This window comes from Echiichthys vipera, assembly GCF_963691815.1.
Source record: "Echiichthys vipera genome assembly, chromosome: 18".
In the NCBI taxonomy this organism is placed as follows: Eukaryota; Metazoa; Chordata; class Actinopteri; order Perciformes; family Trachinidae; genus Echiichthys; species Echiichthys vipera.
This window is the reverse complement of record NC_139843.1, coordinates 152,306-176,418: the sequence shown is the minus strand read 5'-3', so window position 1 is coordinate 176,418 and position 24,113 is coordinate 152,306. Positions and strand designations below refer to the sequence as shown.

The 24,113-nt window shown below is 52.1% G+C and overlaps 1 protein-coding gene across 1 annotated transcript; it reads right to left on the bottom strand.

The window, feature by feature from the left end:
- On the bottom strand, positions 1-13,920 carry LOC310961300 (rac GTPase-activating protein 1-like; the record flags this gene model as incomplete). The annotated part of the gene is made up of 18 exons (XM_083933323.1): positions 1-57; positions 662-851; positions 943-1,054; positions 2,340-2,448; positions 2,657-2,789; positions 3,039-3,144; positions 4,101-4,299; positions 4,371-4,466; positions 4,691-4,855; positions 5,752-5,885; positions 6,275-7,207; positions 7,814-7,958; positions 9,292-9,390; positions 9,978-10,031; positions 10,114-10,186; positions 11,747-11,886; positions 12,974-13,176; positions 13,830-13,920. 18 exons carry the CDS (start codon positions 13,918-13,920, stop codon positions 1-3), a joined length of 3,039 nt encoding a protein of 1,012 aa, XP_083789449.1.
- Positions 13,921-24,113: the final 10,193 nt, after the last annotated feature.

Here is a 24,113-nt window from a genome sequence, read left to right as displayed (position 1 = left end):
TCAGCACTGGATCAGCTGGGAGACGTGAAGAACCTCCTCTCTGGTTCTGCTCGTCCACTAAAGACAGAGACAAAATACGCCACTGTATCAGTCTGAGACTAAATCTGTGACAACAACAACAACACCAACAACAGCAACACCAACAACAAAAACACCACCACCACCACCACCAACAACACCACCACGAACACCAGCAACACCAACAACAACACCAACAACAACAACAACAGCAGCAGCAGCAGCAGCAACAACACCAACAACAACAGCAACACCAACAACACCGACAACACCGGCAACAACAACACCGGCAACAACAACACCAGCAACAACAACACCAGCAACAACAACAACAGCAGCAGCAGCAGCAGCAACAACACCAACAACAACAGCAACACCAACAACACCGACAACACCGGCAACAACAACACCGGCAACAACAACACCAGCAACAACAACACCAGCAACAACAACACCAGCAACAGCAGCAACAACAACAACACCACCAACAACAACAGCAGCAACAGCAACAACAACAGCAGCAACAACAACAACAATACCAACAACAACAACACCAACAACAGAAACAACAACAACAGCAACAACAGCAACAACAACACAGCAACAACAACAACAACAGCAGCAGCAGGTGTTGGTGGTGGACCTGGTGGGGGACCTGGTGGTGGACTGGTGGTGGACCTGGTGGTGGACCTGGTGGTGGACCTGGTGGGGGACCTGGTGGGGGACCTGGTGGGGGACCTGGTGGGGGACCTGGTGGTGGACTGGTGGTGGACCTGGTGGTGGACCTGGTGGGGGACCTGGTGGGGGACCTGGTGGGGGACCTGGTGGTGGACCTGGTGGTGGACCTGGTGGGGGACCTGGCTGTGGACCTGGCTGTGGACCTGGTGGTGGACTGGTGGTGGACCTGGTCTGCTAAGGTCTTACCTGTTGGTGAGGGCGTTCCCCAGGTTCCTGATCCGGCCCCTCAGAGTTCCTCTGACGGGGGTTTGATAGTAACTGTTCAGGTCTGGAGAAGTCAACGGCTTAAACAGGCGACCTGAGGAGGACAAGAGAGGACATTAACCCTAACCCTGGAGAGGACAAGAGAGGACGTTTCACCAGGAGCAGGAACTGAAAGTTACACAGGGTATAATGACTCAACGTCTCTGCAGTGGACCAGTGCAGTGACTCTGCTGTGGGAGACGTGCAGTGACTCTGCTGTAGGAGACGTGCAGTGACTCTGCCGTGGGAGACGTGCAGTGACTCTGCAGTAGGAGACGTGCAGTGACTCTGCAGTAAGAGACGTGCAGTGACTCTGCAGTAGGAGACGTGCAGTGACTCTGCAGTAGGAGACGTGCAGTGACTCTGCAGTAGGAGACGTGCAGTGACTCTGCAGTAGGAGACGTGCAGTGACTCTGCAGTAGGAGACGTGCAGTGACTCTGCTGTGGGAGACGTGCAGTGACTCTGCTGTGGGAGACGTGCAGTGACTCTGCAGTGGGAGACGTGCAGTGACTCTGCTGTAGGAGACGTGCAGTGACTCTGCTGTAGGAGACGTGCAGTGACTCTGCTGTAGGAGACGTGCAGTGACTCTGCTGTAGGAGACGTGCAGTGACTCTGCAGTAGGAGACGTGCAGTGACTCTGCAGTAGGAGACGTGCAGTGACTCTGCTGTAGGAGACGTGCAGTGACTCTGCAGTAGAAGACGTGCAGTGACTCTGCAGTAGGAGACGTGCAGTGACTCTGCAGTAGGAGACGTGCAGTGACTCTGCAGTAGGAGACGTGCAGTGACTCTGCAGTAGGAGACGTGCAGTGACTCTGCAGTAGGAGACGTGCAGTGACTCTGCAGTAGGAGACGTGCAGTGACTCTGCAGTAGGAGACGTGCAGTGACTCTGCTGTAGGAGAAGTGCAGTGACTCTGCTGTAGGAGACGTGCAGTGACTCTGCTGTAGGAGACGTGCAGTGACTCTGCAGTAGGAGACGTGCAGTGACTCTGCAGTAGAAGACATGCAGTGACTCTGCTGTAGGAGAAGTGCAGTGACTCTGCTGTAGGAGACGTGCAGTGACTCTGCTGTAGGAGACGTGCAGTGACTCTGCAGTAGGAGACGTGCAGTGACTCTGCTGTAGGAGAAGTGCAGTGACTCTGCTGTAGGAGACGTGCAGTGACTCTGCTGTAGGAGACGTGCAGTGACTCTGCTGTAGGAGACGTGCAGTGACTCTGCTGTAGGAGACGTGCAGTGACTCTGCTGTAGGAGACGTGCAGTGACTCTGCAGTGGAACACCTGCTGTTACGGACTTGAGTAAAGTAGCTGCAGTGAAGTTTCATTAGTCATAGATGAACTCACCACGTCCGTCGTCCTGGCTGGAGGTCGCAGTGGAGGAGGACAGGATCTGATCCGAGGCCAGGACCCGTCTCCAGAAGGCTTCAGGGAGGGACAGCATACGGCAGACCACCTGACACCAGAACAGACGAAGGGAAATTATTGTTTTCATGTTTTTGTGACGTTGAGGACTCGCATGATAAAATACAGTCATTACACACACATATAAACACATATAGATATATCTATATATCTATACATACATATTTATATATATAGAGATATATATATACATATTACACTGCACATGCGGTGGAATTAGACTTTGGAGAAGAGCGAACCTTGGGCTGAGTGCTCGTGTCTCTCATGATGGTCGTTGGAGACGGCTCAGTCATCCCATGTCCCACGATCGTTGGTCCGAACACCCGGGCCAAATTATTCTGGTCCATCTGACACTGAGGGCTCCTCATCACCCTGGAGACGCAGAGTCAAACATCCATACAGTGTGAAACTAACGGTCCTAACGTAGCATCATAACGTACGCATCATTACACGTTTGTCTTATATTCGATCTCTGGGATCAAGTGTGTTAGTGGATCAGCTGTGACTGGTGTGTTTGTTCGTTCAGAACAGATTAAGACCAAGGGTGACAGTGACATCCAGAAGTTTCTAACTGGAGATGAAGCATGAAGATGATGATGATGATGATGGTGGAGCTCTCACTTGTGCAGGTGGAGCATGATGAAGGCCAGCGTGTCCCTGTTGGCCCTGGGCAGCTCTGCTATGGTCTGATACAGGACGGCAGTGCTGTTGTCTTCATCAGCCAACTCTGAAACACACACGGGGACGGACCGTCACACACACGGGGACGGACCGTCACACACACGGGGACGGACCGTCACACACACGGGGACGGACCATCACACACACGGGGACGGACCGTCACAGACACACGGGGACGGACCGTCACACACACGGGGACGGACCGTCACACACACGGGGACGGACCGTCACAGACACACGGGGACGGACCGTCACACACATGGGGACGGACCGTCACACACATGGGGACGGACCATCACACACACGGGGACGGACCATCACAGACACACGGGGACGGACCGTCACACACACGGGGACGGACCGTCACACACACGGGGACGGACCGTCACTGACACACGGGGACGGACCGTCACTGACACACGGGGACGGACCATCACAGACACGGGGACGGACCATCACACACACGGGGACGGACCGTCACACCCACGGGGACGGACCGTCACACCCACGGGGACGGACCGTCACACCCACGGGGACGGACCATCACAGACACACGGGGACGGACCGTCACACCCACGGGGACGGACCATCACTCTCTGGTGCCATCAGCTGATGTCTCAGGACAGAGACATCAGCTGATGTGAGGACAGAGACATCAGCTGATGTTTCAGAGGACAGAGACATCAGCTGATGTGAGGACAGAGACATCAGCTGATGTGAGGACAGAGACATCAGCTGATGTGAGGACAGAGACATCAGCTGATGTTTCAGAGGACAGAGACATCAGCTGATGTGAGGACAGAGACATCAGCTGATGTGAGGACAGAGACATCAGCTGATGTCTCTGTCCTCACATCAGCTGATGTCTCAGAGGACAGAGAGACATCAGCTGATGTGAGGACAGAGACATCAGCTGATGTGAGGACAGAGACATCAGCTGATGTTTCAGAGGACAGAGACATCAGCTGATGTGAGGACAGTGAGACGCGTCCGTCTTCATACCTGCGGCGTCCATGAAGGTGCGGTGCAGCCTGAAGGTGAGCAGCGGCTCCTTCAGCTTCCTCAGGAAGTCTTTGAGGAGACCACACAGGACGTGGACGTCGTGGACTTTGTGGAGGCTGAGCGGCGTCTTCCCCTGAGTGAAGCGGTCTCTGAGCTCCTTCACCAGGCGCTCCCCCCCGGGGACTCTGTAGAGTCCTCTCTGCAGACACCACATCAGCCTCTGAGACTCTGCTTCACATGAGGAACGCAGGTGTGAGAGTGGACGCTCACCTCCTCCAGCCCCCTCCGCTCTATCTCAGCCACGCACTCCACGACCAGCAGGGGCACTCTGGGGTGGACCGCCGGGGCGAGACCCTCCAACGAGGTCTAAAGAGAACAGACCTTCAGTTAGAGAGGACACACATCTAAACTCACACACACACACACACACACACACACACACACACACACACACACACACACACACACACACACACACACACACACACACACACACACACACACACACACACACACACACACACACACACACACACACACACACACACACACACACACACACACACACACACACACACACACAGATCTACCTGAGTCTGAGCCGAACTCCCTGACGCGGTCGTGGTCGAGCAGCTGTTGCTGAGCTTCTGTTTACACTCAGGATGAGCGACGGCTCGGCAGTTTCTGCACTTCACCGCCACCTTCCCAAAGCGGATCCTCTTACTGCAGGGCAGGCAGGTCTCGGGCCGGATCACCTGCAGGGGGGCAGGTCAGTAACGGACGAGTCTGGGGTCCTCTTACAAACTGTAAAGGAGTTCCACAGGGCTCCATTCTGGGTCCGTTACAGTTTACATGATACATGAAGAGTCCAAAGTTATTTACACTCACATGATGGTTTAACAAGACCCCCCCCCCCCTTTGCATGAGATCACTCTTAACTCAAACACATCTGAACCAGAACCAGAACCAGAACCAGTTTTCTGTCCCTTCTTTCTCTACCTTGAGATCCTCCAGCCTCAGCTCTCAGAGACTTGAAGAAGCTGAACCCTTATAATAAACCTCTTTATCTGCACCACACACTGAACATGTGTCATCATAATCTGGGGCTGTAGCTCAGGAGGAAGAGAGCGTCAGCCTTTAATCACAGGTTGGTGGTTCATTCCTCCTCATGTCCTTGAGCAAGACACTGAAGCACCAGCTGGACCTGATCCACCAACAACAGCGTGGGACTGTCTGAGCTGCAAAGATTTAAACCCACTCCTTTGACTCTTCAGCTCTTTTCTACGCAGACGATGCAGCTTTATTTATGCACAGTGAGTCTCCTGTGCTGTGGCGTTGTGACCTTTATTTTCTTATGCAGTAAACAAACAGGTTTTTGCTTCTGTAATTATTATAATTATCATTATTATTATATGATGTAATAAAGTTCGGCAGCACGGCTCCAAACGAAGCCTTTTTGTCTGTTTGATGGACTCTGTTTGTGTCTGGTTGTGTTTCCTCTCTCTGTGTTTTGAGTGTGTGAGAAAATAAAAATCTAACCTTTAAACGTTTGAACAGAGTAAAGCACTAAAGGCTGTAACAGCTGATGACAGTGACGCTGGGTCACATGACATCATCTCAGATGACGCACCGCAGCTCTGTGAGTTTGTACCGTTTTAGAAAGGAAGACGTGTTTCAGGGTCCTGTCCGTGACGCCGGACGCTCGCACCGCACAGCTCTCCCTCTTCTTCTCCGTCTCAGGCTCCACCGTCGTGTCATCGCAGGGGAACCACACCGACGTCTGGTCTGAGGACAAACGTGTGAATCAGGCGTCAGCTGAGGAAGAATCCACTGTTTTTATTGATTATGCACAGTAACGTGCGCTGGTTCTCACGGGGGAAGGTGCCTGAACCAAAACCGGACGTTCCCTGAAATGAAAGTCATCAAACACCCGGAGCAAACCGAACCTGAGAGGACGTGAGCGTCTGAACCAGCTCAGCGTGGAAATGCAGATAACAGCGTTATCCCCTCAGCACGCCGTCTTTGCTTTGATAACCAGCTGCAGCTCTTATCATGGATCTGTAACAGGTCCTTATATAAAGGTGCAGGCACAGCAGCTGACGTCACCTCCGGTCTCTGCTCTGCCCCGACCCGTCTGTCCCCGCGCTGCTCTGCCCCGACCCGTCTGTCCCCACGCTGTTCTGTCCCGACCCGTCTGTCCCCGCGCTGCTCTGCCCCGACCCGTCTGTCCCCACGCTGCTCTGTCCCGACCCGTCTGTCCCCACGCTGCTCTGTCCCGACCCGTCTGTCCCCACGCTGCTCTGTCCCGACCCGTCTGTCCCCACGCTGCTCTGTCCCGACCCGTCTGTCCCCACGCTGCTCTGCCCCGACCCGTCTGTCCCCGCGCTGCTCTGCCCCGACCCGTCTGTCCCCGCGCTGCTCTGCCCCGACCCGTCTGTCCCCGCGCTGCTCTGTCCCGACCCGTCTGTCCCCGCGCTGCTCTGTCCCGACCCGTCTGTCCCCGCGCTGCTCTGCCCCGACCCGTCTGTCCCCGCGCTGCTCTGCCCCGACCCGTCTGTCCCCGCGCAGCTCTGCCCCCGACCCGTCTGTCCCCGCGCTGCTCTGAACCGACCCGTCTGTCCCCACGCTGCTCTGCCCCGACCCGTCTGTCCCCACGCTGCTCTGTCCCGACCCGTCTGTCCCCACGCTGCTCTGTCCCGACCCGTCTGTCCCCACGCTGCTCTGCCCCGACCCGTCTGTCCCCGCGCTGTTCTGAACCGACCCGTCTGTCCCCACGCTGCTCTGTCCCGACCCGTCTGTCCCCGCGCTGCTCTGTCCCGACCCGTCTGTCCCCGCGCTGTTCTGAACCGACCCGTCTGTCCCCACGCTGCTCTGAACTGACCCGTCGGTCCCCACGCTGCTCTGTCCCGACCCGTCTGTCCCCACGCTGCTCTGAACTGACCCGTCTGTCCCCACGCTGTCCACGCCGGTCTCCTGCAGTCGATCAAAGCACGCTCGTCTCTGTACGTTCATCATCCAAACGAGGGTTCCCTGAACACGGCCGCCCTGAGTCACCGTCCTGACGCCTCCCTCAGAGGTGTGGGAGCAGAGGGGGCGGAGCTGAAGGCCTCAGACGTGTGGCTGAAGAAGTTCAAGTCCCTGAATGAAGATTTGGAAAGAATCACACGACAGAGAGCGGCGTGGGCGAGCGAGCACGTGTGGGCAGAGAGCGGCGTGGGCGAGCGAGCACGTGTGGGCAGAGAGCGGCGTGGGCGAGCGAGCACGTGTGGGCAGAGAGCGGCTGAACGTGCGTCCAGTGACACACGCGACACACTCATGCGTCTGAGTGTTGATGTTTGGATCTCTTATTCATGCGAGCGGCCGTCTTCACATCTTAAAAACATGAAAGCTACGATCACGTTTAACGGGTGAAGCCTCGGCGCCTGATGAAGCCTCACCGAGCACCGACCCGGGGAGAGTCACAACAACGTTATTTAAAATAATAACTTCAGAGGCTCATTTTACTCAGTCGTAAAATAAATTCTGTGGCTCTCACTGAAATAAATCAGAAAGGTTCCCGACCTGCAGACGGAGCGGTTCTGCTGGTTCTGCAGATTCAGCCTTTAACGCTGAGTCAGCGATAAATCATCAAAAGAAGAGGATGAACAGACATATTCATATAAACACATCATTAAAGTGATAAAACTTCCCGTCAGTGTTTCAGTGAATTTTACCAAAAGCTCCGGCTGAACCGGGACCGTCCTGGTTCGGGTTCTGGGCCGGGTCTTCAGGGGTCTCCTGTGTGATCCCCACCACCATGTGGACCTGTCCTCCGGTGTCCGGGGTCATCACCGACGCTTTCACGATGGTCTCCACTTCCTGCGCCACACAAACGCCACTTTAGTGTTCTCCATGTTTAAAAGAGCCTCAGTGTCAGTCTCTACGGTCCTGTTCTGGTTCTGGTTCTGTCATGTGTTCACCTTCTCTACGGTCCTGTTCTGGTTCTGGTTCTGTCATGTGTTCACCTTCTCTACGGTCTGGTTCTGTCATGTGTTCACCTTCTCTACGGTTCTGGTTCTGGTTCTGTCATGCGTTCACCTTCTCTACGGTTCTGGTTCTGGTTCTGTCATGTGTTCACCTTCTCTACGGTCGGGTTCTGGTTCTGGTTCTGTCATGTGTTCACCTTCTCTACGGTCTGGTTCTGGCTCTGGTTCTGTCATGTGTTCACCTTCTCTACGGTCTGGTTCTGGTTCTGTCATGTGTTCACCTTCTCTACGGTCTGGTTCTGGTTCTGTCATGTGTTCACCTTCTCTACGGTCTGGTTCTGGTTCTGGTTCGGTCATGTGTTCACCTTCTCTACGGTCTGGTTCTGGTTCTGTCATGTGTTCACCTTCTCTACGGTCTGGTTCTGGTTCTGGTTCTGTCATGTGTTCACCTTCTCTACGGTCTGGTTCTGGCTCTGCTCCTGTCATGTGTTCACCTTCTCTACGGTCTGGTTCTGGTTCTGGTTCTGTCATGTGTTCACCTTCTATACGGTCCTGTTCTGGTTCTGTCATGCGTTCACCTTCTCTACGGTCTGGTTCTGGTTCTGTCATGTGTTCACCTTCTCTACGGTCTGGTTCTGGTTCTGGTTCGGTCATGTGTTCACCTTCTCTACGGTCTGGTTCTGGTTCTGTCATGTGTTCACCTTCTCTACGGTCTGGTTCTGGTTCGGTCATGTGTTCACCTTCTCTACGGTCTGGTTCTGGTTCTGGTTCGGTCATGTGTTCACCTTCTCTACGGTCTGGTTCTGGTTCGGTCATGTGTTCACCTTCTCTACGGTCTGGTTCTGGTTCTGGTTCGGTCATGTGTTCACCTTCTCTACGGTCTGGTTCTGGTTCTGTCATGTGTTCACCTTCTCTACGGTCGGGTTCTGGTTCTGGTTCGGTCATGTGTTCACCTTCTCTACGGTCTGGTTCTGGTTCTGTCATGTGTTCACCTTCTCTACGGTCTGGTTCTGGTTCTGTCATGTGTTCACCTTCTCTACGGTCTGGTTCTGGTTCTGTCATGTGTTCACCTTCTCTACGGTCTGGTTCTGGTTCTGTCATGTGTTCACCTTCTCTACGGTCTGGTTCTGGTTCTGTCATGTGTTCACCTTCTCTACGGTCTGGTTCTGGTTCTGTCATGTGTTCACCTTCTCTACGGTCTGGTTCTGGTTCTGTCATGTGTTCACCTTCTCTACGGTCTTCCTCTCCAGCAGCTCTGCGGACACGTTCACGCTTCTTCCTCTTTTCCCGCCCGGAGCGCCGACGGCCGGTCCCATGGACGAACGCTGCAGAGGACGGACGAACAGAGGACAGACGGATAGACGTGAGGACAGATGTGAGGACAGATGGACAGATGTGAGGACAGACGTGAGGACAGACGTGAGGACAGATGTGAGGACGGACGTGAGGACAGACGTGAGGACAGACATGAGGACAGACGGACAGATGTGAGGACAGACGTGAGGACAGACGGACAGATGTGAGGACAGACCTGAGGACAGACGTGAGGACAGACGGACAGATGTGAGGACAGACATGAGGACAGACAGACAGATGTGAGGACAGACGTGAGGACAGGCGTGAGGACAGACGTGAGGACAGACGTACAGATGTGAGGACAGACGTGAGGACAGAAGGACGTGAGGACAGATGTGAGGACAGACGTGAGGACAGACGTGAGGACAGATGTGAGGACAGACGTGAGGACAGATGTGAGGACAGATGTGAGGACAGGCGTGAGGACAGGCGTGAGGACAGACATGAGGACAGGCGTGAGGACAGACGTGAGGACAGACGGACGTGAGGACAGACGTGAGGACAGGCGTGAGGACAAAGACCACAGGAAGGACCAAGGTAGCGTCCTCACACTGACCCTCTTCTCTCGGGCTCGAGACCTCAGAGGTTTGATCACAGACGAGTCGACGTCCTGAAACACGAGAACAGACATTTGTCTTCATGACCTTTGACCTTGAGGACACCAGAGTCGTCCCTGAGTGAGATGTTCGCACCACGTCATCGTCGGTCCGATCGTAGCTGATGTCAGAGTGAGACAGGAAGGACGACTCGTCGATCACACACAACCTGCAGGAGAGAGAGACTTCAGCGTCTGAGACACAAGGACATGTTTAATAATGTCAGACAGTCTGTCCCCGCGCTGTCCCGACCCGTCTGTCCCCGCGCTGTCCCGGCCCGTCTGTCCCCGCGCTGTCCCGACCCGTCTGTCCCCACGCTGTCCCGACCCGTCTGTCCCGACCCGTCTGTCCCCGCGCTGTCCCGACCCGTCTGTCCCGACCCGTCTGTCCCGACCCGTCTGTCCCCGCGCTGTCCCGACCCGTCTGTCCCCGCGCGCTGTCCCGACCCGTCTGTCCTCACGCTGCCCCGACCCGTCTGTCCCCGCGCTGTCCCGACCCGCGCTGTCCCGACCCGTCTGTCCCCGCGCTGTCCCGACCCGTCTGTCCCCGCGCTGCCCCGACCCGTCTGTCCCCGCGCTGCCCCGACCCGTCTGTCCCCGCGCTGTCCCGACCCGTCTGTCCCGACCCGTCTGTCCCCGCGATGTCCCGACCCGTCTGTCCCCGCGCTGTCCCGACCCGTCTGTCCCCGCGCTGCTCTGAACCGACCCGTCTGTCCCCGCGCTGCTCTGAACCGACCCGTCTGTCCCCGCGCTGCTCTGAACCGACCCGTCTGTCCCCGCGCTATTCTGCCCCGACCCGTCTGTCCCCACGCTGCTCTGAACCGACCCGTCTGTCCCCGCGCTATTCTGCCCCGACCCGTCTGTCCCCACGCTGCTCTGAACCGACCCGTCTGTCCCCACGCTGCTCTGCCCCGACCCGTCTGTCCCCACGCTGCTCTGCCCCGACCCGTCTGTCCCCACGCTGCCCTGTCCCGACCCGTCTGTCCCCTCACTGCTCTGAACCGACCCGTCTGTCCCCTCGCTGCCCTGTCCCGACCCGTCTGTCCCCTCGCTGCTCTGAACCGACCCGTCTGTCCCCTCACTGCTCTGAACCGACCCGTCTGTCCCCTCGCTGCCCTGTCCCGACCCGTCTGTCCCCTCGCTGCCCTGTCCCGACCCGTCTGTCCCCGCGCTGCTCTGAACCGACCTGTCTGTCCCCACGCTGCTCTGTCCCGACCCGTCTGTCCCCTCGCTGCTCTGTCCCGACCCGTCTGTCCCCGCGCTGCTCTGAGCCGACCCGTCTGTCCCCACGCTGCTCTGAGCCGACCCGTCTGTCCCCACGCTGCTCTGAACCGACCCGTCTGTCCCCACGCTGCTCTGAACCGACCCGTCTGTCCCCACGCTGCTCTGAGCCGACCCGTCTGTCCCCACGCTGCTCTGAGCCGACCCGTCTGTCCCCACGCTGCTCTGAACCGACCCGTCTGTCCCCTCGCTGCCCTGTCCCGACCCGTCTGTCCCCACGCTGCTCTGCCCCGACCCGTCTGTCCCCACGCTGCTCTGAGCCGACCCGTCTGTCCCCATGCTGCCCTGTCCCGACCCGTCTGTCCCCACGCTGCTCTGAGCCGACCCGTCTGTCCCCACGCTGCTCTGAACCGACCCGTCTGTCCCCTCGCTGCCCTGTCCCGACCCGTCTGTCCCCACGCTGCCCTGTCCCGACCCGTCTGTCCCCTGCGGCGGTGAAGTGGACTCACCTCTTGTTGCTCCGGTGCAGAGTCATGTTTCCTCCTTTGTGTTCAAACGTTGCCAACAGAGATTTCTGCTCGTCGTTCAAACACGCGCTGGACTTACTGTCATGGACCAGGATGTCACACATGAGCTGCATCTGCCGCTGCTGCAGGAGACAGGGACATCGTGTCAGGACTCACCAGGTACTGCTGGTCTCCTGTGATCGTGTCGTGACTCACCAGGTACTGATAGTCCCCCCTGATCGTGTCGTGACTCACCAGGTACTGATAGTCCCCCCTGATCGTGTCGTGACTCACCAGGTACTGATAGTCTCCTCTGATCGTGTCGTGACTCACCAGGTACTGATGGTCTCCTGTGATCGTGTCGTGACTCACCAGGTACTGATGGTCTCCTGTGATCGTGTCAGGACTCACCAGGTACTGATAGTCTCCTCTGATCGTGTCGTGACTCACCAGGTACTGATAGTCTCCTCTGATCGTGTCGTGACTCACCAGGTACTGATGGTCTCCCCTGATCGTGTCGTGACTCACCAGGTACTGATAGTCTCCTCTGATCGTGTCGTGACTCACCAGGTACTGATAGTCTCCCCTGATCGTGTCGTGACTCACCAGGTACTGATAGTCTCCCCTGATCGTGTCGTGACTCACCAGGTACTGATAGTCTCCTCTGATCGTGTCCTGACTCACCAGGTACTGATAGTCTCCTCTGATCGTGTCAGGACTCACCAGGTACTGATAGTCTCCCCTGATCGTGTCGTGACTCACCAGGTACTGATAGTCTCCTCTGATCGTGTCGTGACTCACCAGGTACTGATAGTCTCCCCTGATCGTGTCGTGACTCACCAGGTACTGATAGTCTCCTCTGATCGTGTCAGGACTCACCAGGTACTGATAGTCTCCTCTGATCGTGTCGTGACTCACCAGGTACTGATAGTCTCCTCTGATCGTGTCGTGACTCACCAGGTACTGATGGTCTCCTCTGATCGTGTCGTGACTCACCAGGTACTGATAGTCTCCTCTGATCGTGTCGTGACTCACCAGGTACTGATGGTCTCCTCTGATCGTGTCGTGACTCACCAGGTACTGATGGTCTCCTCTGATCGTGTCGTGACTCACCAGGTACTGATAGTCTCCTCTGATCGTGTCCTGACTCACCAGGTACTGATAGTCTCCTCTGATCGTGTCGTGACTCACCAGGTACTGATAGTCTCCTCTGATCGTGTCGTGACTCACCAGGTACTGATAGTCTCCCTCGACCTTGTAGCGCTTCTTCATCTCCACGTCCAGCTGGTTGCGCGCGTGCTTCAGCTTCACCTCCAGAGCGGCTTTGGCCACGTCGGACTTCACCAGCAGCTCTTTGTATTTCTTCAGCTCCAGCTCCGAGTGCAGCCAACGCCTCCGCACCGCCTCCATGTTCCTCGCCACTTCAACGAACTCTGAGGACGGCGGCACAGACTGAGCGTGTGCAGATCAAAGCCCTGTTTGTTTGTTTGTTCTCTGGTGTAAACAACGACCTGTTTGTTTGTTCTCTGGTGTAAACAAAGACCTGTTTGTTTGTTTGTTTGTTTGTTTGTTCTCTGGTGTAAACAAAGACCTGTTTGTTTGTTTGTTTGTTCTCTGGTGTAAACAAAGACCTGTTTGTTTGTTTGTTTGTTCTCTGGTGTAAACAAAGACCTGTTTGTTTGTTTGTTTGTTTGTTTGTTCTCTGGTGTAAACAAAGACCTGTTTGTTTGTTTGTTTGTTCTCTGGTGTAAACAAAGACCTGTTTGTTTGTTTGTTTGTTTGTTCTCTGTTGTAAACAAAGACCTGTTTGTTTGTTTGTTCTCTGTTGTAAACAAAGACCTGTTTGTTTGTTTGTTTGTTCTCTGGTGTAAACAAAGACCTGTTTGTTTGTTTGTTTGTTCTCTGGTGTAAACAACGACCTGTTTGTTTGTTTGTTTGTTTGTTCTCTGGTGTAAACAAAGACCTGTTTGTTTGTTTGTTTGTTTGTTCTCTGGTGTAAACAACGACCTGTTTGTTTGTTTGTTCTCTGGTGTAAATAAAGACCTGTTTGTTTGTTTGTTTGTTCTCTGGTCGTGGTCGTTCTCACCTCGCTCACTGTTCACCGTCGTCTCCTCGAGGCTGATCCTCTGGAGACAAAGAGCCAGCAGCTGCTCCACGATGAGCCGGGACTCCCCCATCACGGTCCCCACAGGACCACCTGCAACGGGAAAGGGACTCAGTACAGGACTCTTATTCTGAAAGGGTGGTCCAGAGGGACTCTTATTCTGAAAGGGTGGTCCAGAGGGACTCTTATTCTGAAAGGGTGGTCCAGAGGGACTCTTATTCTGAAAGGGTGGTCCAGAGGGACTCTTAATTTGGTAGGGTGGTCCAGAGGAACTCTTATTCTGGTAGGGTGGTCCAGAGGGACTCTTATTCTGAAAGGGTAGTCCAGAGGAACTCTTATTCTGAAAGGGTAGTCCAGAGGAACTCTTATTCTGAAAGGGTGGTCCAGAGGAACTCTTATTCTGAAAGGGTAGTCCAGAGGAACTCTTATTCTGAAAGGGTGGTCCAGAGGAACTCTTATTCTGAAAGGGTAGTCCAGAGGGACTCTTATTCTGAAAGGGTGGTCCAGAGGAACTCTTATTCTGAAAGGGTGGTCCAGAGGAACTCTTATTCTGAAAGGGTAGTCCAGAGGGACTCTTATTCTGAAAGGGTGGTCCAGAGGGACTCTTATTCTGAAAGGGTGGTCCAGAGGAACTCTTATTCTGAAAGGGTAGTCCAGAGGAACTCCGACCACAAACAAACCTTTAGTTCAGAACCGCACGCGCGCGTGCACACACACACACACACACACACACACACACACACACACACACACGCACGCACGCACGCACGCACGCACGCACGCACGCACGCACGCACGCACGCACGCACGCACGCACACACTTTAACTAGAGGTTTAAAATAAAACGTTCATCTTCAGTTTGTGATGTGCACGCGCTCTGTACTCAGGCCTCTGTGCACGCGCTCTGTACTCAGGCCTCTGTGCACGCGCTCTGTAGTCAGGCCTCTGTGCACGTGCTCTGTACTCAGGCCTCTGTGCACGCGCAGCTCAGCTCGAGTGTGTGCAGAGTTTCCTGTTACGTCACTAACATCATTTATAATCTTATGTTTTCATATTAATAAAGATTAAAGGGACTCACCTGAGCTCACCTGAGCTCACCTGCAGCTCACCTGAGCTCACCTGTCCGCGCCCTCACCGCCTCTGGGGCCACGTGACCCGCTCTTCCTGCTGCGCTGATGACGTCATCGGGGCCGTCACGTGATTTCAATCAATAACATTAAAGGACCAAAAACACGTGATCATTTAAATAAAACAATAATAAATAAACATAAATAAATATTTATATGTGAACAAAGTTTATTTACATTTATTCTTAAAATGTTGTTTTTTACAAAAATTAACATTTTTACTGCGTCAGCTGTTTCACCTGCGTCACTGTTTCACCTGTGTCACTGTTTCACCTGCTTCACCTGCGTCACCTGTTTCACCTGTGTCACCTGTGTCACTGTTTCACCTGCTTCACCTGCTTCACCTGCGTCACCTGCTTCACCTGTTTCGCCTGCTTCACTGTTTCGCCTGCGTCACCTGTTTCACCTGTGTCACCTGCTTCACTGTGTCACCTGCTTCACCTGTGTCGCCTGCTTCACCTGTGTCCCCTGTTTCACCTGCGTCACCTGTGTCGCCTGCTTCACCTGTTTCACCTGCGTCACCTGCTTCACCTGTGTCACCTGCTTCACTGTTTCGCCTGTTTCACTGTTTCGCCTGCTTCACCTGTGTCACCTGCTTCACCTGTGTCACCTGCTTCACTGTTTCGCCTGCTTCACCTGTTTCACCTGCTTCACCTGTGTCCCCTGTTTCACCTGCGTCACCTGTGTCGCCTGCTTCACCTATTTCACCTGCTTCACCTGTGTCGCCTGCTTCACCTGTGTCACCTGCTTCACCTGCGTCACCTGTTTCACCTATTTCACCTGCTTCACCTGTTTCAGTATATTAGACCTGGTTCATCCGTGTGTCACAGAAACACGTGGCGTTCGCTCGTGTTCAGGATGAACGTCCCGTCTGCTGTCAGCGTGTGATTCTGTAGAAGAACGACGATGACAACGGTTTCTCTTCTCTTTATTCTTTATTCATGCAGCTCAAAGTTTAACATTCACCACAGGAACAACAACGACAGACGCACGCACACGGCCGCGTCTGCACACGGCTGCGTCTGCACACGCTCACCGCGTCTCCACACGGCTGCGTCTGCACACACACGGCCACGTCTGCACACGGCTGCGTCTGCAAACGCTCACCGCGTCTGCACACACACGGCCACGTCTGCACACACACGGCCGCGTCTGCACACGGCTGCGTCTGCACACGCTCACCGCATCTACACACGGCTGCGTCTGCACACGGCTGCGTCTGCACACGGCTGCGTCTGCACACGCTCACTGCGTCTGCACACACACGGCCGCGTCTGCACACGCTCACCACGTCTCCAAACGGCTGCGTCTGCACACGCTCACCGCGTCTGCACACGGCTGCGTCTGCACACGCTCACCATGCCTGCACACGCTCACCGCGTCTGCACACACACGCCCGCATCTGCACACGGCTGCGTCTGCACACGGCTGCGTCTGCACACGCTCACTGCGTCCGCACATGGCTGCGTCTGCACACGCTCACCGCATCTACACACGGCTGCGTCTGCACACGCTCACCGCGTCTACACACGGCTGCGTCTGCACATGGCTGCATCTGCACACGCTTGCCGTGTCTGCACACGCTTGCCGCGTCTGCACACGCTCACCGCGTCTGCACACGGCTGCATCTGCACACGGCTGCGTCTGCACACGCTCACTGCGTCTGCACATGCTCACCGCGTCTGCACACGGCTGCGTCTACACACGCTCACTGCGTCTGCACACGCTCGCCGCGTCTGCACAGAATAACCGCCGCCATGACGTCTGCGGTGCATCTGAGAGGACAGGAGACTACGACCACTACAGGAACAGTTCAGCCTGAGGAACAGCCGCCATGTTTAACACGGACGCCATGTTGGAGCTGCTCTGTGTTTAATATGGACGCCATGTTGGAGCTGCTCTGTGTCTAATAAGGACGCCATGTTGGAGCTCGCCTGTGTTTAATATGGACGCCATGTTGGAGCTGCCCTGTGTCTAATATGGACGCCATGTTGGAGCTCGCCTGTGTCTAATATGGACGCCATGTTGGAGCTGCTCTGTGTTTAATATGGACGCCATGTTGGAGCTGCTCTGTGTCTAATATGGACGCCATGTTGGAGCTCGACTGTGTTTAATATGGACGCCATGTTGGAGCTGCTCTGTGTTTAATATGGACGCCATGTTGGAGCTGCTCTGTGTTTAATATGGACGCCATGTTGGAGCTGCTCTGTGTTTAATATGGACGCCATGTTGGAGCTGCTCTGTGTTTAACACGGACGCCATGTTGGAGCTGCTCTGTGTTTAATATGGACGCCATGTTGGAGCTGCTCTGTGTTTAATATGGACGCCATGTTGGAGCTGCTCTGTGTTTAATATGGACGCCATGTTGGAGCTGCTCTTCGCTAATATGGACGCCATTTTGGAGCTGCTCTGTGTTTAATATGGACGCCATGTTGGAGCTGCTCTGTGTTTAATATGGACGCCATGTTGGAGCTGCTCTGTGTTTAATATGGACGCCATGTTGGAGCTGCTCTGTGTTTAATATGGACGCCATGTTGGAGCTGCTCTGTGTTTAACATGGACGCCATGTTGGAGCTGCTCTGTGTTTAATATGGACGCCATGTTGGAGCTGCTCTTCGCTAATATGGACGCCATTTTGGAGCTGCTCTGTGTTTAATATGGACGCCATGTTGGAGCTGCTCTGTGTTTAATATGGACGCCATGTTGGAGCTGCTCTGTGTTTAATATGGACGCCATGTTGGAGCTGCTCTGTGTTTAATATGGACGCCATGTTGGAGCTGCTCTGTGTTTAACATGGACGCCATGTTGGAGCTGCTCTGTGTTTAATATGGACGCCATGTTGGAGCTCGCCTGTGTCTAATATGGACGCCATGTTGGAGCTGCTCTGTGTCTAATATGGACGCCATGTTGGAGCTCGACTGTGTCTAATATGGACGCCATGTTGGAGCTGCTCTGTGTCTAATATGGACGCCATGTTGGAGCTCGACTGTGTCTAATATGGACGCCATGTTGGAGCTGCTCTGTGTCTAATATGGACGCCATGTTGGAGCTCGACTGTGTCTAATATGGACGCCATGCTGGAGCTCGACTGTGTTTAATATGGACGCCATGTTGGAGCTGCTCTGTGTTTAACACGGACGCCATGTTGGACCTGCTCGCTGTTTAATATGGACGCCATGTTGGAGCTGCTCTGTGTTTAATATGGACGCCATGTTGGAGCTGCTCTGTGTCTAATATGGACGCCATGTTGGAGCTGCTCTGTGTCTAATATGGACGCCATGTTGGAGCTGCTCTGTGTTTAATATGGACGCCATGTTGGAGCTGCTCTGTGTTTAACATGGACGCCATGTTGGAGCTGCTCTGTGTCTAATATGGACGACATGTTGGACCTGCTCTGTGTTTAATATGGACGCCATGTTGGAGCTGCTCTGTGTCTAATATGGACGCCATGTTGGAGCTGCTCTGTGTTTAATATGGACGCCATGTTGGAGCTGCTCTGTGTTTAATATGGACGCCATGTTGGAGCTGCTGTGTGTTTAATATGGACGCCATGTTGGAGCTGCTCTTCGCTAATATGGACGCCATTTTGGAGCTGCTCTGTGTTCAATATGGACGCCATGTTGGACCTGCTCTGTGTTTAATATGGACGCCATGTTGGACCTGCTCTGTGTTTAATATGGACGCCATGTTGGAGCTGCTCTGTGTTTAATACGGACGCCATGTTGGAGCTGCTCTGTGTTTAATATGGACGCCATGTTGGAGCTGCTCTGTGTTTAATACGGACGCCATGTTGGAGCTGCTCTGTGTTTAATACGGACGCCATGTTGGAGCTGCTCTGTGTTTAATATGGACGCCATGTTGGAGCAGCTCTGTGTTTAATATGGACGCCATGTTGGAGCTGCTCTGTGTTTAATATGGACGCCATGTTGGAGCTGCTCTGTGTTTAATATGGACGCCATGTTGGAGCTGCTCTGTGTCTAATATGGATGCCATGTTGGAGCTGCTCTGTGTCTAATATGGACGCCATGTTGGAGCTCGACTGTGTCTAATATGGACGCCATGTTGGAGCTCGACTGTGTTTAATATGGACGCCATGTTGGAGCTGCTCTGTGTCTAATATGGACGCCATGTTGGAGCTGCTCTGTGTTTAATATGGACGCCATGTTGGAGCTGCTCTGTGTTTAAAATGGACGCCATGTTGGAGCTGCTCTGTGTTTAACACGGACGCCATGTTGGATCTGCTCTGTGTCTAATATGGACGCCATGTTGGAGCTGCTCTGTGTTTAATATGGACGCCATGTTGGAGCTGCTCTGTGTTTAATACGGACGCCATGTTGGAGCTGCTCTGTGTTTAATATGGACGCCATGTTGGAGCTGCTCTGTGTTTAATATGGACGCCATGTTGGAGCTGCTCTGTGTTTAATATGGACGCCATGTTGGAGCTGCTCTGTGTTTAATATGGACGCCATGTTGGAGCTGCTCTTCGCTAATATGGACGCCATTTTGGAGCTGCTCTGTGTTCAATATGGACGCCATGTTGGACCTGCTCTGTGTTTAATATGGACGCCATGTTGGAGCTGCTCTGTGTTTAATATGGACGCCATGTTGGAGCTGCTCTGTGTTTAATATGGACGCCATGTTGGAGCTTGACTGTGTTTAATACGGACGCCATGTTGGAGCTCGCCTGTTTCTGGTATGGACGCCATGTTGGCCAGCCACACTGAACTCTTGCATTATTATCCTATTCATTACGTTGTTGCTATAGCAACAGCATGGCCCCAACATGGCCGCCGTAGGCTGCATTAGGCTGAACTGTGTAACTTCGACAATCACTGATGCAAACACTGCCAGGATACAAAAACTGTAAAAAATACAAAATGATCATGGTATCAAATGAAGTCTTTACAAATCAAACACTGCTTAAAAAAATCCCTCCAGAGGTCATCAGAGGTCAGACCAGCTGGGGGGGGGGGGTTTATAGTACAGGACTGGTCCAGCTCAGTCAGTCCAGACTAAATCAGACCAAGAGAGACTTCCTTAAGGACTGAACACATTACTGTAACACACTGAATTCATGACAGGACAACACAGAGTTATATTGTTAGAAAGGTCCCGAGGTGCTACAAGAGTGATATTGAATAATTATACTTTAAAAGACCTTTCAATAAATAGAGACATGAATTAGTGCAGACCTAGAGTGAACATTGACCTTCAGAGTAATGACAGTGAGTGACATTATGAACTGAATATACAGCGAGCATAATGAATTCATCAGGCGACAGCAGAGAAAACCCAGCTAAGCCAGTTTGAAACGTGACCTGGTTCCACGTTCAGATCCACACTGATGTCTTCAGACATGTGACGATGTAGTGATGTGAACACGTCTGTACTGTGAGCACTAAAGGAAACGGGGTCAAACTACGACTACAGCTACGAGTGCCTCCATCAGACACTGAGGGACAAAGGACACGATGAAGGGACGCGTTCTAGGAGGGATGGTGTTGGTGACACACGTGTAAGGATGAGAGTACACCAATGACATTCAGTACTCGTTAAAGTACCATTGGAGTACCTTTAGTACTTGTTATTGGGTTGTAATCTAGTACCATTTCTGTAATGTCCAGTTGCAGTTGCACAGTAGTTGTAGGACTGGTAACATCGTAGAAGGGTTTGGTCATATTTGTGGGCTCGTAGTACGACTGTTACAACTGGTTAAGTACCGGTGTTAACAGTGTTAAAATGGCTCAGGGTTCAGGTGGGTTCAGGGCGAGCTGAAGTACCTTTGTTTTAGAATTCACTACTAGTGTGGTAGTTGTTGCAGGGTTTGATCCTAGTACAATTACAATTATTGCAGTATTTAATACTGAAAGGGTTATAACTAGTTGAGTTTTATTTGATGCATCTTTATTGTAAATTTGAATTTAATTTAGTTGCTGAAACTGTTAAAAGTACTTAGTACTGTCAAGTATTTAGCAGTTGAGTTTGTAAAGTTGTTGTACAGTTCAGTCAGTTAAAGTACTACTGTAATGGAGTTTGTAAAGTTGTGTTGTTTGGTTGTCCTTGGTTGTATCTTGTAGTAGAGTCGAGTCCTTGGCTGTATCTTGTAGTAAAGTCGAGTCCTTGGCTGTATCTTGTAGTAAAGTCGAGTCCTTGGCTGTATCTTGTTGTAGAGTCGAGTCCTTGGTTGTATCTTGTAGAAGAGTCGAGTCCTTGGTTGTATCTTGTAGTAGAGTCGAGTCCTTGGCTGTATCTTGTAGTAGAGTCGAGTCCTTGGCTGTATCTTGTAGTAAAGTCGAGTCCTTGGCTGTATCTTGTTGTAGAGTCGAGTCCTTGGTTGTATCTTGTAGAAGAGTCGAGTCCTTGGTTGTATCTTGTAGTAGAGTCGAGTCCTTGGTTGTATCTTGTAGAAGAGTCGAGTCCTTGGTTGTATCTTGTAGTAAAGTCGAGTCCTTGGCTGTATCTTGTAGTAAAGTCGAGTCCTTGGTTGTATCTTGTAGAAGAGTCGAGTCCTTGGTTGTATCTTGTAGTAAAGTCGAGTCCTTGGCTGTATCTTGTAGTAAAGTCGAGTCCTTGGTTGTATCTTGTAGTAGAGTCGAGTCCTTGGTTGTATCTTGTAGTAAAGTCGAGTCCTTGGCTGTATCTTGTAGTAAAGTCGAGTCCTTGGCTGTATCTTGTTGTAGAGTCGAGTCCTTGGTTGTATCTTGTAGAAGAGTCGAGTCCTTGGTTGTATCTTGTAGTAGAGTCGAGTCCTTGGCTGTATCTTGTAGTAAAGTCGAGTCCTTGGCTGTATCTTGTAGTAAAGTCGAGTCCTTGGCTGTATCTTGTTGTAGAGTCGAGTCCTTGGTTGTATCTTGTAGAAGAGTCGAGTCCTTGGTTGTATCTTGTAGTAGAGTCGAGTCCTTGGCTGTATCTTGTAGTAGAGTCGAGTCCTTGGCTGTATCTTGTAGTAAAGTCGAGTCCTTGGCTGTATCTTGTTGTAGAGTCGAGTCCTTGGTTGTATCTTGTAGAAGAGTCGAGTCCTTGGTTGTATCTTGTAGTAGAGTCGAGTCCTTGGTTGTATCTTGTAGAAGAGTCGAGTCCTTGGTTGTATCTTGTAGTAAAGTCGAGTCCTTGGCTGTATCTTGTAGTAAAGTCGAGTCCTTGGTTGTATCTTGTAGAAGAGTCGAGTCCTTGGTTGTATCTTGTAGTAAAGTCGAGTCCTTGGCTGTATCTTGTAGTAAAGTCGAGTCCTTGGTTGTATCTTGTAGTAGAGTCGAGTCCTTGGTTGTATCTTGTAGTAAAGTCGAGTCCTTGGCTGTATCTTGTAGTAAAGTCGAGTCCTTGGCTGTATCTTGTAGAAGAGTCGAGTCCTTGGTTGTATCTTGTAGTAGAGTCGAGTCCTTGGTTGTATCTTGTAGTAGAGTCGAGTCCTTGGTTGTATCTTGTAGTAGAGTCGAGTCCTTGGCTGTATCTTGTAGTAGAGTCGAGTCCTTTGTTGTATCTTGTAGTAGAGTTGAGTCCTTGGTTGTATCTTGTAGTAGAGTCGAGTCCTTGGTTGTATCTTGTAGTAAAGTCGAGTCCTTGGTTGTATCTTGTAGTAGAGTCGAGTCCTTGGCTGTATCTTGTAGTAAAGTTGAGTCCTTGGTTGTATCTTGTAGTAAAGTCGAGTCCTTGGTTGTATCTTGTAGTAGAGTCGAGTCCTTGGTTGTATCTTGTAGTAAAGTCGTGTCCTTGGCTGTATCTTGTAGTAAAGTCGAGTCCTTGGTTGTATCTTGTAGTAAAGTCGAGTCCTTGGTTGTATCTTGTAGTAGAGTCGAGTCCTTGGTTGTATCTTGTAGTAAAGTCGAGTCCTTGGTTGTATCTTGTAGTAAAGTCGAGTCCTTGGCTGTATCTTGTAGTAAAGTCGAGTCCTTGGTTGTATCTTGTAGTAAAGTCGAGTCCTTGGCTGTATCTTGTAGTAAAGTCGAGTCCTTGGTTGTATCTTGTAGTAAAGTCGAGTCCTTGGTTGTATCTTGTAGTAGAGTCGAGTCCTTGGTTGTATCTTGTAGTAGAGTCGAGTCCTTGGTTGTATCTTGTAGTAAAGTCGAGTCCTTGGCTGTATCTTTTAGTAAAGTCGAGTCCTTGGTTGTATCTTGTAGTAAAGTTGAGTCCTTGGTTGTATCTTGTAGTAGAGTCGAGTCCTTGGTTGTATCTTGTGGTAGAGTCGAGTCCTTGGTTGTATCTTGTAGTAAAGTCGAGTCCTTGGCTGTATCTTGTAGTAGAGTCGAGTCCTTGGTTGTATCTTGTAGTAAAGTCGAGTCCTTGGCTGTATCTTGTAGTAAAGTCGAGTCCTTGGTTGTATCTTGTAGTAAAGTTGAGTCCTTGGTTGTATCTTGTAGTAGAGTCGAGTCCTTGGTTGTATCTTGTAGTAAAGTCGAGTCCTTGGTTGTATCTTGTAGTAGAGTCGAGTCCTTGGTTGTATCTTGTAGTAAAGTCGAGTCCTTGGTTGTATCTTGTAGTAAAGTTGAGTCCTTGGTTGTATCTTGTAGTAGAGTCGAGTCCTTGGTTGTATCTTGTAGTAGAGTCGAGTCCTTGATTGTATCTTGTAGTAAAGTCAAGTCCTTGGTTGTATCTTGTTGTAGAGTCGAGTCCTTGGCTGTATCTTGTAGTAAAGTCGAGTCCTTGGTTGTATCTTGTAGTAGAGTCGAGTCCTTGGTTGTATCTTGTGGTAGAGTTGAGTCCTTGGTTGTATCTTGTTGTAGAGTCGAGTCCTTGGTTGTATCTTGTAGTAAAGTCGAGTCCTTGGCTGTATCTTGTAGTAGAGTCGAGTCCTTGGTTGTATTTTGTGGTAGAGTCGAGTCCTTGGTTGTATCTTGTGGTAGAGTTGAGTCCTTGGTTGTATCTTGTTGTAGAGTCGAGTCCTTGGTTGTATCTTGTAGTAGAGTCGAGTCCTTGGTTGTATTTTGTGGTAGAGTCGAGTCCTTGGTTGTATCTTGTAGTAAAGTCGAGTCCTTGGTTGTATCTTGTAGTAAAGTCGAGTCCTTGGTTGTATCTTGTTGTAGAGTCGAGTCCTTGGTTGTATCTTGTTGTAGAGTCGAGTCCTTGGCTGTATCTTGTTGTAGAGTCGAGTCCTTGGTTGTATCTTGTAGTAGAGTCGAGTCCTTGGCTGTATCTTGTTGTA